Source organism: Populus euphratica, unplaced genomic scaffold, assembly GCF_000495115.2.
Source record: "Populus euphratica unplaced genomic scaffold, PopEup_1.0 scaffold506.1, whole genome shotgun sequence".
Classification (NCBI taxonomy): Eukaryota; Viridiplantae; Streptophyta; class Magnoliopsida; order Malpighiales; family Salicaceae; genus Populus; species Populus euphratica.
In genome coordinates, this window is record NW_011500385.1 from 66,009 (window position 1) to 79,266 (window position 13,258).

General features: G+C 30.2%; 1 protein-coding gene across 1 annotated transcript; it reads right to left on the reverse strand.

Moving 5' to 3' along the window:
- Nucleotides 1-8,025: 8,025 nt before the first annotated feature.
- Nucleotides 8,026-9,706, reverse strand: LOC105114274 (ethylene-responsive transcription factor RAP2-3-like). Its single transcript, XM_011010779.1, has 2 exons — nucleotides 9,386-9,706; nucleotides 8,026-8,806 (listed from the first exon to the last, which is right to left on the reverse strand). Exons 1-2 carry the CDS (start codon nucleotides 9,588-9,590, stop codon nucleotides 8,250-8,252), a joined length of 762 nt encoding a protein of 253 aa, XP_011009081.1. The 5' UTR covers nucleotides 9,591-9,706; the 3' UTR covers nucleotides 8,026-8,249.
- Between the last annotated feature and the right edge of the window lie 3,552 nt (nucleotides 9,707-13,258).

A 13,258-nucleotide genomic window follows, 5' to 3' on the forward strand; every position in this document is an offset into this window, starting at 1 on the left:
TGAAACCTTAGTTTATCTTATCAATTGAATGCCTACTATTGACCTAAACAATAGATCTCCTTTTGATTTTCTTTTCAACGATTTCTAAATTATCATTTTTTGCATAGGTTTATGTGCCTTTGTTTTTTGTTTCTACATCCATATCATAATCATAAATTAGAATTTCATTCCTCTCCATATGTGTTTTTAGGGTATATCTCTTATCATCTTGGTTATCGTTGTCTTGACATCTCAATGCATTTATATCTCTCATTATATCCATTTCTATGAACATATTTTTTTTGTTGTAACATATCTGAACAGATTGTACAATCCACCCCTCACTTCTCTAACTAATCTGACATTTCTCTTCTACCCAATATGCTAAACTCCCCACTATTTCACACTTCTATAGATTACATAGCCCACTCGTGTACTCCTTCTTCTCATACATTTATTTTCACTTACCCACATTAGCCCTACACCCTACTTTGTCCATTACCATATACATGTTTATCTAACAATTATGTTGTAGATACATGTATAAGTTCGACCCCCTCTACTTTACAACATATCAAGTCTATTGATGTTGGTTCTCCTGGTTATCTTGCTATTGCTTCCCCACTATTTGTTAGTAACGCCTCTACTGCAAGCTCTGCCTCTACTTCTACTAATAGGTTAAATTTAGTTGTCAATATGTCCTCTTATCCATTACTACAGGATTCTTTTTTGCACTCATCTCTACCTACCTCGTTGCCCATGATCAGTAGGCACCATATGGTCCTTCATCTGCGGTAGCCGAAGACAGCCAATCTAATTGTTTTTTCCACCACCACCACTACCACTCCTACCACTCGGGTAATGTCTTTTTTTAACACTGAACCCATTACATTCTCTGATGCGAACAGATATGAGATTTGGCATGGTGCTATACGCGATGAAATTCAGGTCTTGCATTCTAACAACATTTAGTCTTTAATTCCCTTTTATCCTTCAATGAATATTGTTAGCAATCAGTGGGTGTACAGGATAAAGCATTGTGTTGACAGCAGAGTTGAGTGGTATAAAGCGCATCTAGTTACTAGACGTTTTACTTAGCAAGAAGACATTGATTACTCTAAAACTTTTAGTTCTATTATTAAGCAGATGATCGTCATATTAGTTTTCTCAATTGTAGTTTTGCATGATTAGAAGATCCATTAACTAGATATCCATAATGCTTTCCTAAATGATGTTCTCACCAAAAAGGTCTACATGAAACAACCACTAGATTTTGTTGACTCTACTCTTCTCTTTCATATGTGCTGGTTGCATAAGTCTTTGTATGGTTTAAAATAGACATCGTGGGCATGGTTCACTCATCTAAGTGATTATCTACTCTTCATTGGCTTTCATGCTTCCAAGGTTGACACCTCCTTATTTATCTTGTTTTTTTGCACTAATATATTTTATCCTCTGATTTATGTTGATGATATCCTGCTAACGGGTAGTAACTCTACTATGCTTTACTGTTTAATACAGTTACTAAGCTTAGAGTTCAAGCTTTGTGACTTAGGTGCAGTTCATTATGTTTTGGATATTGAAGTTTAGGCCACCAGTTTAGGTTTGATGTTACGATAGTATAAGTATATTCTTGACATCCTTACTCGGGCTAGTATGACCTCTTGTAAACCTATTAATACTCCTATCTTTACCTCCAGAGTTACCATACTATCAAATTCCTTGTTTTCTAACCCTACACGGTTTTGTAAAATCATGAGTGCTCTTCAATACCTTACCTTTACGAGATTAAATATCTGCTTTATTGTTAATAGAGTTTGTCAATTTATGCACGCTTCCATAGATTTTCATTGGGTTGCCGTTAAATGTATTATGTGTTAATTCGGTTACGACATCCTATGGCTTACATATCACTTGCAGTTTCTCCTTTGCTATACATGGTTTTATAGATGCAGATTGGACAGGTAGTATTGATGATCTCAAGTCAATGAGTGGTTAAGTTGTTTTCTTTGGTCAAACGCTAATTTTATAGAAATAAAAAAAATAATGCATAGTTATTCTCTCCTCTACCGAGGCTGAGTATAAAGTCTTAGCAGATGACACTACTGAGGTTATCTGGCTTCAGTATTTATTGAAAAATCTTCAAATCCCTTCCGCCTCTACTCCTATAATTTGGTGTGAAATCTTGGTACTAATTATTTATTTGTGATACGATCAAAAGATTAATGTTTTCTTCCTAGTATAGGAGTGTTAAAGTAATAAATAACCCAACAAGATCGGGGTGGAATCATAGGGAGGTGAATAATATAAATTATAAACAATAAATGAAAAGGAGTTAAAGAGAATTGTTGAGATGTGATATTGATGTAAGAATTAAATAAGGATAAAATAATTGTCAAGGTTAGAGGATCCACTAATGGTATTTCAAACAAGTATAGTATAAACTCCTTTTATTACTCGACTAGAAACCATACATAAAAAAAGTTTCAATCGGATTATAAATTGTTAACATGATTACATTAGTTATCTTATTCGAATAATGCTAATACTTGTAAATGTTGTCAAGTATTCATGATGCTAACTTATGTTAACAATGAATCAAGTTTCTTTCATAGCACAAGTGTAGATTATACCATACGGTTGGGCTATGAAAGTGCTAAGTATTTGTTGTACCAAGGATTATATAATATAAATCTAGATTAACCATTTAACAAGCAAAGTATTAAAAGTGAACAAGATAACAAATACAAAACATGTTAGTATCAAATATTAAAGTCCATATTTAGTTTATACTATAATTATTCTTACACCATTAGTGTAACCTTTTCACCTTAACATAATAAACTTAACTAAACATAATGAAAGAGAGAAACATAAATAAACAAGATAAGAATATAAATAAGATATAAGTTAACTAAGGGAAAGAAAATAAAAGGCATAAATAAGATATTAATATAAGCAAAACTTAAGCATTACAAAAATATAAAGAGAGAGCAAGAACATGATCTTGATTTGAAAACCAAGATGCCTAAGTGCATGGAAAATATCTCCTTTTTTAGACCAAAATTTAGAACTATTGATTTAATGACTAGTTATTGAGTGGGTGGCCACCTCTAGACTTAGTAACAATCCTTATCTTCTTGTCTGCAGAAAACGTTATTGCTAACATCAGAATTTGAACAGATAGTCTTCATGAAAGTTCTGAGAACTTGTCTCAGCTTTCTAACAAAATAAAAATGAGATCATTTAGACTTTTAAAACTCGAGACATGGGCTGAACACTGAATAGTATCTGAGCTGCAGGACAGATTTGAACTTTTTCTTTTATGCTAAGATTTGGACTTCCAAATAGTATGATTGAGTCTTGAACTCTCATGAATGTTTTAGGCCTATGTCTTAGGTTTTTAGCCATATAAACCAAACTTAAATCCAAGATTTACGACTCTAGATATGACCTAATGACTTAATAGTATTTCAGTTTAAATTGAATTGACATATCTTTTCTAAACTTAGCATTTTCTTTGTCCTTTTACTTTTAATAGTTATCACATCAATCAATCCTTTGAATTGTGAGATATGTCTACATTTAAAATGAGCATTTACCATAAATTAAAGTTATCTTATATTATCAGACTTGTGATTATAAAACATGCTCTAGTTAAGGAGTTATTGATACTTCAAGTACAAAATGATGATATAAAACCCTGATAAAAAACGTACTTTTAAGTACTAATCAATCTGCAAACCCTATCTTTTATACTTCAACTAAACATGTTGAGGTTGATTATCATTTTGTACGAGATAAGGTTACGAAAAAAGAGATTTAGATTCATTTTATCTCTTTTTAGGATCAACTTACAGATGTATTTACTAAGCTGCTTCCTACTTATTTTTTTTATTAGTTTTCAATTTAAGTTTCGAGTTGATTATCTATCCTCGATATGAGAGGGTGTATCATAGAATATATATTTATAAAAAAATATTATAGGACTACTCGATCATTGTAGTTTCTATACTTATTGTTGTATATTAAAATTAGCTAGCTGATATGATAAGTTAAGATTTACATTATTCTCAACTTTAACTATCGTGAACTGTGTTTCAGATTTGATTAAAGATGTGTTTGCGTTTGATCCTCGTGTACTATTGCGCCCGCACCCACATGCAGATGCACTTATTGGCTTTCATTTGCCCTTTCGTGCCGACCAGATAGTTTGTTTGATATTATTTGATTTGCTGGATACAGTTTGTACAGTTTCGTAAGTTTAGAAATCCTGCATAGGAAATGAGCACATATGATTGATCTGATTGGAAGTAGGAAATACTTGGTAGTGATTGGTTCTGCTTGCTATCCAGAGTAAGTGACTTCAGGGATTCCGAGTCTCACTTCTCCATAGTTTTGATGGAAGGAGCATGCATCAACCATTCGTGCCTTTAATTAATCCATGAAATGGGTTTTCAATTTTAATTTAGAGGTATAATTTTTTTGGCAAAAGAAAAAAATTTAAAATTTTAAAATTTCTTGTTATCAATAATTTTTCTTAGTAAAAGGACAATTTCTTTTGTTATTTATAATTTTAAATAATATTTTCGATAAGAGTATGAAACCAGAAAAACATAGTTAAATTATATAATAAATCAAAATAATGACATATATAGAAACATGCTAAACAAAATCAATATAATATAAGATAATTTAGTCATTATTTAACTCGATAATGAATGACAATGCCATCCATTGGTCTCCACAATAATTACAGCCATTGACGTGGGGAGATTTAATTGGTAGGTTCATTGAATTTATCAGTAAAGTAATTCAGGATTAATATAAAAAAACTTGGATATCTTAGAATGAAGAACCCTGGAGGATTATGTGTCTTTAATTCAATGGCAGGAATGATTAATGAGCTAACGAATGAATCTCCAACATGTTAAGCTATAATCAAGGGAGCTGTCTTTTATACATTTATAAATTAATTTTTTTTTAAATTTCTTTCTTGGTATTGATCTTAAAATCTAAGTATAAAAAAGAAATAATTTTTTTTAATTATTAGAAGAATCGTTAACGATGATTTTATAATTAAGCCGGCTGACCGGATGATAGCAATAATTTAAATATTATATCCTCGTGGAAGTAGCCTCATAATTATCAATCAAGAGGAAAAAATAAAAAAAATAAAAAAAGATTTTTTTTTTTTCAGAAAATGTAATGTGGACGCTTGAAGGTCCCACTAGAAATCTAGAGCGATTGCAATCGATTCGGTTCATGAACCTTTCCCTTCATGAGGACAAAATTTCAATTACTTGTCCCTCATCGTCACAGATTAACTTTAAAAAACTCAGGGGTTATTTTGACATGTGTTGCTATGTAGTTGGCCGCACGCATCACGGAATTTCTTCGAAAATGTTATTAAACTTGATCAGATTTGTTGGTTCGACGATATAATTTCCAGCAGTTGATATAATATGGAAAGCTGAAATTAAATAAAAAAAAATAAAAAATATTTCAAAGGGCAAAAAAAAGAGAGAGAAAGTGTTATTATAATTCCCAGTATTTTTCCTCGCAATCTATTAAAAAAACAAATTGATTCCTCTTTGTTTTTTTTTTAATAGATAACGATTCGTTTAATTTCTAAGTAATTGATCTTGCATCTGAAGCCTGCATTTTTTATTTTTTATCTTGTGATTAGCCGTGTGGCTTGTCTGGTGCACAATCTTACTGGATTGGCCTAAAATGTTTGATGTAATAGAGCAGGACTGTTCTTTTTTGTCATGACCTCAAGCTTTGTGGATAGATGCCATGAACATAGATGGTGAAAATCCATGACAATGATGATGCTTTTGATCGCGAGACACTCTGAAGTCAAAGATCATTAGCGTTTCCAAATTGGCTAGCCACCTGCGTTTGCCAAGGCACTCCCATTTTCCTTTTTTTCAACAGAGAGCTAAAAAGGAAATGGCGCTGGATTTTCTCGATCGGTGGACCATCTTGGGACCTATCGACCATTAACGAGCTATCTAGGATTAATTTGGTAAAAATTAGGTGGTGAAGAAATGGGAAGCAAATTGTAAGTCTCCCGTGAGAGAGAGAGGGGGGGAGAGGGAGAGGGAGAGGGGGAGATGGCGTCACTGCTGAGGGAAACTTGTTTGATTTCCTTGACGCATGTACTCGGACGCTGGTTGTCGGAGACTTCACCGTACTCGTTGAAATTTATAGATACAAACTAGCCTTTGGCTAAGACTTCCTTGTTGCCAAAAAGGAATCAAACCATTTTCAATTGTCTTTCAGCAACGGTGGCCGTCTCTTGTATGAAAAACTAGCATTTTGCGTGTATTTGGTAAAGCGGTAGTTTTTATGACTGTGGTGTAAAAGAGAAGATTAAATTGTATTTTTTAAGAAAATATTAAATTTCAATGAAAAATAAAAATGAAAACCAATTAAATATTAAAGCTTAAGTCAATAATAAAACAGCTCCAATCCCAGCACGACAAGATGCCAAACGTTTACTTAGTTATTTTATTTCCATTGATCATGAAGTGGAATGTACCAGTCCTTGCTGATGATGATTAGAATCCCAAGACTGAAAAAAGTTTCATCTAGCTAGATTTCGCCCCCACTAGGCATTGCGTTTTGAATGGGTAAATTATAAATTTTTTTTTTAATTATGTTTTTATTATTTTAAAATTATTTTTATAAAAATACTTTAATACCTCCGTTCCGTACTGTCCAACGCAAGAGTTTTGACCTGTATCGTTAATGGAAGTTAGAATTCAATTTACACGATCTTACGGTTCCGCTCTCAGGTCAGCAGCATGGGTTAGGAACTGGGCATTAAAGCCCTGCATGTGCGCCTATCAAAGCCATGTGTACGTGTACCCGTAATTTCTTATCGTTCAGGAGCTAAGGGTTCTGGTGAGGTGCTTTTCTCAAAGCCATGTTATTGCCAAATACGGGCCTATCAACGCCATGCACGTGTGCCTGTAATTTCTGTACATCCCAATGGCATTAAACAGGAGGACGGTTTCGATTGCTTCCATCACGTATTTAAAAAATATTCTATTTATTTATTTCTTCGAAAAACTATCACAGCAATATCTTGCAACATGGTTTTTTATCTTGTTAATCAGTCAATTACTAGGCCGGCAGCTATTATAATGTTTATTTTACATTATTACCGTGTAAATATATTTATTTGTCACATACATATATTAACTAGCTAGCTAGCAACTGAACATTCATATTATTTCAAGGTTATTTTACATTATTAATTATGTCATTTCATGATTGTGATTGCTAAAAAGATTCATATTCCAAGATTATACTAAATAAGGGGATTTTATGAAAAGAAATTGAGTTGAGGATAATTATTAAAATGGGCTTGGAGGGTAAATGCTATGCCTAAATAATTTATTATTTTTCGTCATTGCTGATATCTTAATTATACGATGTATCTTTCCACTAATAATAACCTAACGTTCAAGCCATTAAGACACCAAACATTCTTAAACCATACTTCACCTAATTGTTATTCATTAAAATTGGTAATGTAAACAAATTTAATGATGTCCAAGAATTGCATTAGCTTGATATGTTGGTGAACAAAATCCACCTAATTATTATTTAAAAAAAATAAAAATAAGAGAATGTATAATCCTCCGTTTTGTAGGAGGGGTGAATTAACAACACCAGCACTTGTTTCAAACAAATATTAAAAAATAGTACCCAAGTGCGAAATATCATAAATTATATTCTCCTCTCTCCTGAAAAGCATAAAATCTACTATAAAAATCATACATATATTCCGCCACATACATATTTAAATACAATTTACTAGGTTTTAAAAACTAAAGATACATTGGATTGTGAAACCGTTTTTACATGTAAAATAAATAAATTTAAGATTTTATTATATATAAAATACAGTAAAATATAAAAATTATTTAATTTACCAAATAATTTCTTTTCTCTCTATTGATTAAACTAAAAATAAAAACTAGTACAGTACAAAACAGTTTTTTTTTAATTATTAAAACTGTAAAAGAAAAGTTTCCTCAAGGTCAGAAACACACTAAGTAATTTGTTCTTCAATACAAATCCATGGACCGACAACAGGGCACAGGCACAATCCTTATTGTCATAGTCTATTACACAACTATGTTCGGCAACCAAACACCAATAACTTAATTAAAGCATCAAACATCAAGCACCAACATTAATAAAACAGGGTCTTAGTACATTAAGCAGTGAACATGCATGCATCTCTAGCCAAATTAGGAGTTAATTATATTACTAATAATTAAGCTGACGTTGATAAGATCATCGAGCATCCAAGGGTCCACAGGTTCACAATTATAATCACCACCACCACCTCCACCTCCACCTCCGTCACAACTCAGCTGGGCCGCCGTCTGCTTCGGTTCCAGGCCATGAAACGCCTCCGGGCTCAAGATTTGCTCATAACTAGCCATAGCAGCCGTTTCAGGACCCAAGATGCAACGTTTCTTGGTAGGTGGTGGCGCCGCCTCCGAGGTTGGTGGTGGCGCCTCCTCCGACGTTGGTGGTGGCTGAGGGGGGAAGTTGAGCTTGGCTTTATCACCGCGGATGCGCTTGGCGGCTTCATCATAAGCTTTAGCGGCTTCATCAGCTGTGTTGTAAGTGCCCAGCCAAACTCTAACACCTTTATGCGGGTCTCTTATTTCAGCTGCCCATTTACCCCATGGCCTTTGCCTTATTCCTCTATACACATTCTTTCTGGTTCTCTGAACCTTCTTTTTACCGGCTTCTTGCTCTGTTGCTTGGCTTGGCTTCTCAACTCTCTCTGTTATCACTATATATAAAATCACATAAGAATTGAAACCTTTTCCTTTCAAGAACAAAAAATTAGTACAAGCCAAGAATTCAAGTTAAAAACTAACCCATCCATCTTCATAAGATATCTTGATATTACACCAAACAAATATGCTAAAACCATGTACAAAAATTGAAGTAAATGTCATACAAACAAAAACCCTTATACAGCCATTGACAAAATCATCCTGACCGCAAAATCTATTGATATTGCACCCAAGAAATAAATCAAAATATTGTATTAATTTTTATTGATAATTGATAATGTCAGGCCAAGGTTCTAAAATCAAATACAACAAAACCAAGGTTAAAAATTAATTACAGGCATAAACTTTCATGCAAAAAGGAAAAGGACATGCTTTATCTTTTTTCCTTTTTAAGTCTCTACACAATATATTAAATATATCCAAGATTATAATTTTTTTTAAAAAAAAACACAACCCAGAAAAACCAGTTCGCTAGTATTAAGAAAAGACCCAGAAAAAAAAAATATATTGTTGGTTACCTTGGTTGTGCTGGCGTGGCCTTTGAGCGAGCTTGAGATTGTATTCTTGATTACCTTGGTTGGGCTGGCGTGGCCTTTGAGCGAGCTTGAGATTTGATAGGTTTTCTTTTTTGCTACCATTATTAATATTGTTCATAGGACGATGATCAAGTCCAAGAAAATCAGATAAGGAGTCAAGTTCAGACCAGAGATCCTCAGTGGTCGGTTTCCGGCCACGCTTAACGGGTACGAAATCGGAAATGATGGCACCTCCACACATGTTTTTGTCTGTCCAGTTCTTTAGAGAAAGAGAAGGAACAAATGGTGTAATAAGCTACGGGGACGAGGCCTCGTTTTTATAGAGTGACGGTTACAACCTATCCACCAGCACACAGACACAGAAAAACTCCCTTGTGTGGTGGGTCACGTTTGTTTAAATGATGATGATCAAACGACTGAGAAAGAAACAGGTAAAATCTGGAAAGTTGTGTTTACAGTATATCGAGCATGGATTATGGGTGGGGTGCTTAAGTGACAAGGAGGTTATAAAAGTGTGTGACGTGGAGGGTTCTGATTGGGATAGTGAACTGAGTGAGTTTTTTTAATGTAACTCGAGGAAAGTTTTTAAACCGGTTTGGTAGTTGACTTGATTCAAACCTTGAATCATTGGTTTTTTTGGGTTATTAAATTTTGATAGGGTTACTTTAATTTTTTTACAAATTAAAATAATATAATTTTAGTTTAAAAAATAAATAATTAATAAATTAAAATAAATTTTTTAAATAAATTTTACCAGATTAATCGAATTATTAAACCAACCAATCAAATCATCTAGATTTTTAACTTTTTTATTTTTATTTTTTAAAACTCAACCTGATTCTATTCCTGTGTTAGTTAATCTCCAGCCAATAAATCTGTTCAGATCGGATTTTAAGTAGTTCAAAAAAAAAAAAAAGTTTAAACTGCCATGCAGAGCGATTTTCCAGTGATATTCACATTAACTGAACTTTCGGTTATTTTAAATTACAATCTAGCCATTTTCATTTTACTTTTATTTTCAAAACTAAAATGTATTTTCACATTTGATACGTGCATCAAAATTGATTTTCCATTTGGACGAGTTCTTAACGGAGTTCTAAAAGACGGTCTAGTTCATTATTCAATTTGAGGCTTGGATTATAAAATAGATAAATCGATTTTTATTAATTTAAAATAATATTTTTTTTATTTTTTTAAAATTAAAATAAAATTATTTATAATATATTTTTAAAAAATTAATATAAATTTTAACAAGATCAATCGAGTTATTAATTAATTAAATTTAACTAAATCAACTTATTGAATAAAATAAATAGATCGATAATATAAATAGATGGATCACTAAATTAACTCATTGAATTAACTTATTGAATTAGGCTAAAATTGGTTTATGTTCCATTTGTTTTCTTAAAAATATTTTATTTTAGAAATTTTTTTTTATAAAAAAATGAATTATTAAAAAGTAATTTATTTTTTAATATTTTAATATTATCATTAAAAATAAATTAAAAAATAATTTTTAGTATTTAGTTATGTAATAAAAAATAAATTAAAAAATAACATTGATCATAACTATATGACCACTTATAATAATAATAAAAAAAAATGAGATATAAAAAGTATAATTATGGGGGAAAAAGAACATAAAAATATAAATATACATGTAATATAAATATTTTAAATGTAATATCATAGACGCATAATCTTGTTAAATATTTTTTAAGTAAATTTTATTTTTAAAACCTCAAAATATTTTTTAAAAAATTAATAAAAAAGTTAAATTAGTTAATAATATTACTTAAGAGTTAGATATTTGGGTAGTTTTTGCATGAAGACAAGGAAAGTGAGATTTGTAAAAGGTGTTATGTCCGTAAAAACGAAGTGTTATCCAGAATTAAAAAGAAGAAAATACTTACCTTGTGGGAAAGGGTTATTTTTGCTTTTGTTGGAAACTAATTTCATGGAAAGTAGTTTTTTAAGCTCACCAAACATGAAAAAAGTCCTTAATAACACTAGTCACTATTTATACATTAGAAACAAAAATAAAAACATGTAAAACAAATATTAATTTAAAATAAAAAATATATTAGAAACAAAAATAAAAACATGTAAAAAAATATTAATTTAAAATAAAAAAAAAAAAAGAAAGGAAGTTAGGAATTATTTGGTATCGCAACCTGCCTGATCCATTTCATTAGGGCTAACACATAATTTTGCCCCCGCAAGTCTAAACCATTAGACCCTTATTTTTATTTTTATAAATATATCATCCGCCATAATTTTTTTTTTAAAAAAATCTACACGACTCATCATATGCTCTTACCTAGATTTCAGGCATTGTTATGAGTGAAAATTCAGGGTTTAAAGTTTTTTAATTCAAAAACTTGTTTTAAAATTAATTATTGATCCAAAACATTTATAAAAAGCCATAGAAATCATAATAAATTTATCTATGACTTCAAAAAAACAAAAATCAACTTAAAACAAAAAATTTACAATAATTGAAATATGTTTTTTACGAACTTTACAGACAAAAAAACCATACCTAATATGAACTTCCATCATAAAAAAGAACATCAATGATAATTTGCTCTTTCTATTACCAAAATCTGGTGATTTTAATTTTTTTTTAATTAGAAACTAAAAAAAATAATAAAAATAACTTGAATTAAATTGAAAAAATGTCAAGATATCATAATTCTATAATTTATGTTTTTTTTAAGGCTTGATAACTAAAGTGTATCTTTCCTAAAAAATTTGGCACGCCACCCATATTTAGCATTTTTTTAATTTTGATCTTTATTCTTTCAATTTCATTATTAATTAAAAAATTTAAATCAATTAGTGTTTTTTTAATTTTGATCTTTATTCTTTCAATTTCATTATTAATTAAAAAATTTAAATCAATTAGTGTTCAATTAGAATCAAATAATCTAACATAAAACTTTAAAAATCAAAATAAATTATCAAAAAATACAGTGATACATTTTAGTTTTTATCTAATAATAAAATAATTCTTCCATACCTGAATTAATAGAAATACAAGATATAATTCGTGGAAATTATATTAAAATGTTAAATATTTTATTTATTAATATAAAATAATTGTATTTTGATAATAAATAAAAAAACACTTACAAGTCAAAATGATGAATTTAATATAAAAATATATGAAATTATAGAAGAAATATCTTATTTATTTATAATTATAAATGAATTTGAAGATCTAGAACTTAAATCGGCATGATGATTACCATGATGAATATGAAAGTATTCATAGTACGCAGTTTCATTTTTTTCTCTTCCAAAATTCAATTACATAGACTTATTCCCTTTTATTTAGTATGTTAAAATAAAAATAGATATTTTTTAATATATAAATAATAATATCATGTTTAAAACTATAAATATTTTTAAAAAATACAAAATCATATATGTTTTTTTTATTATTTTAAAATACCTGTCATATAAAAATATAAATAACTAATTGGAAAATATCGAAGTAAAGTATTTTAAGTTCTCTGAACTCATAAAACTTACAAAGAGAGTTCACACTTAAAAATCATGCACCCTAACCACATCTGCACATATTTGACCGTCTTTAAATCTATTGAAAATTAAATTACTTTCTAATATTTATTTTCTAAATTCACATATATCCGATATGCATCAATTCATCTCCTAGGAACTTTGAAAATATTCATGTTCCTAATCCTAGCTTGCAAAATTAGCCCTGGACATCTCTGTAAACTGGTACAACGGATCCCTTTTGTAAACTGGTAAAAGATCAAGTTGTTTATAAAAAGGCAATTTATATTTTATACTCTAACCAAATACTCTTTTTCTTTTTTTTCTTTCTTTAGTTTTTTTCTTCTATTTTTTCTTTATTTTTTTTAAAAAAATTATTTG

Excerpts from the sequence above, each read along its gene's own strand:
- LOC105114274 (XM_011010779.1), bottom strand. The coding sequence starts at position 9,590 with ATGTGTGGAGGTGCCATCATTTCCGATTTCGTACCCGTTAAGCGTGGC. Across the intron at positions 8,807-9,385 it reads GCCACGCCAGCCCAACCAAG|TGATAACAGAGAGAGTTGAG; the intron begins GTAATCAAGAAT and ends TTTTATATATAG.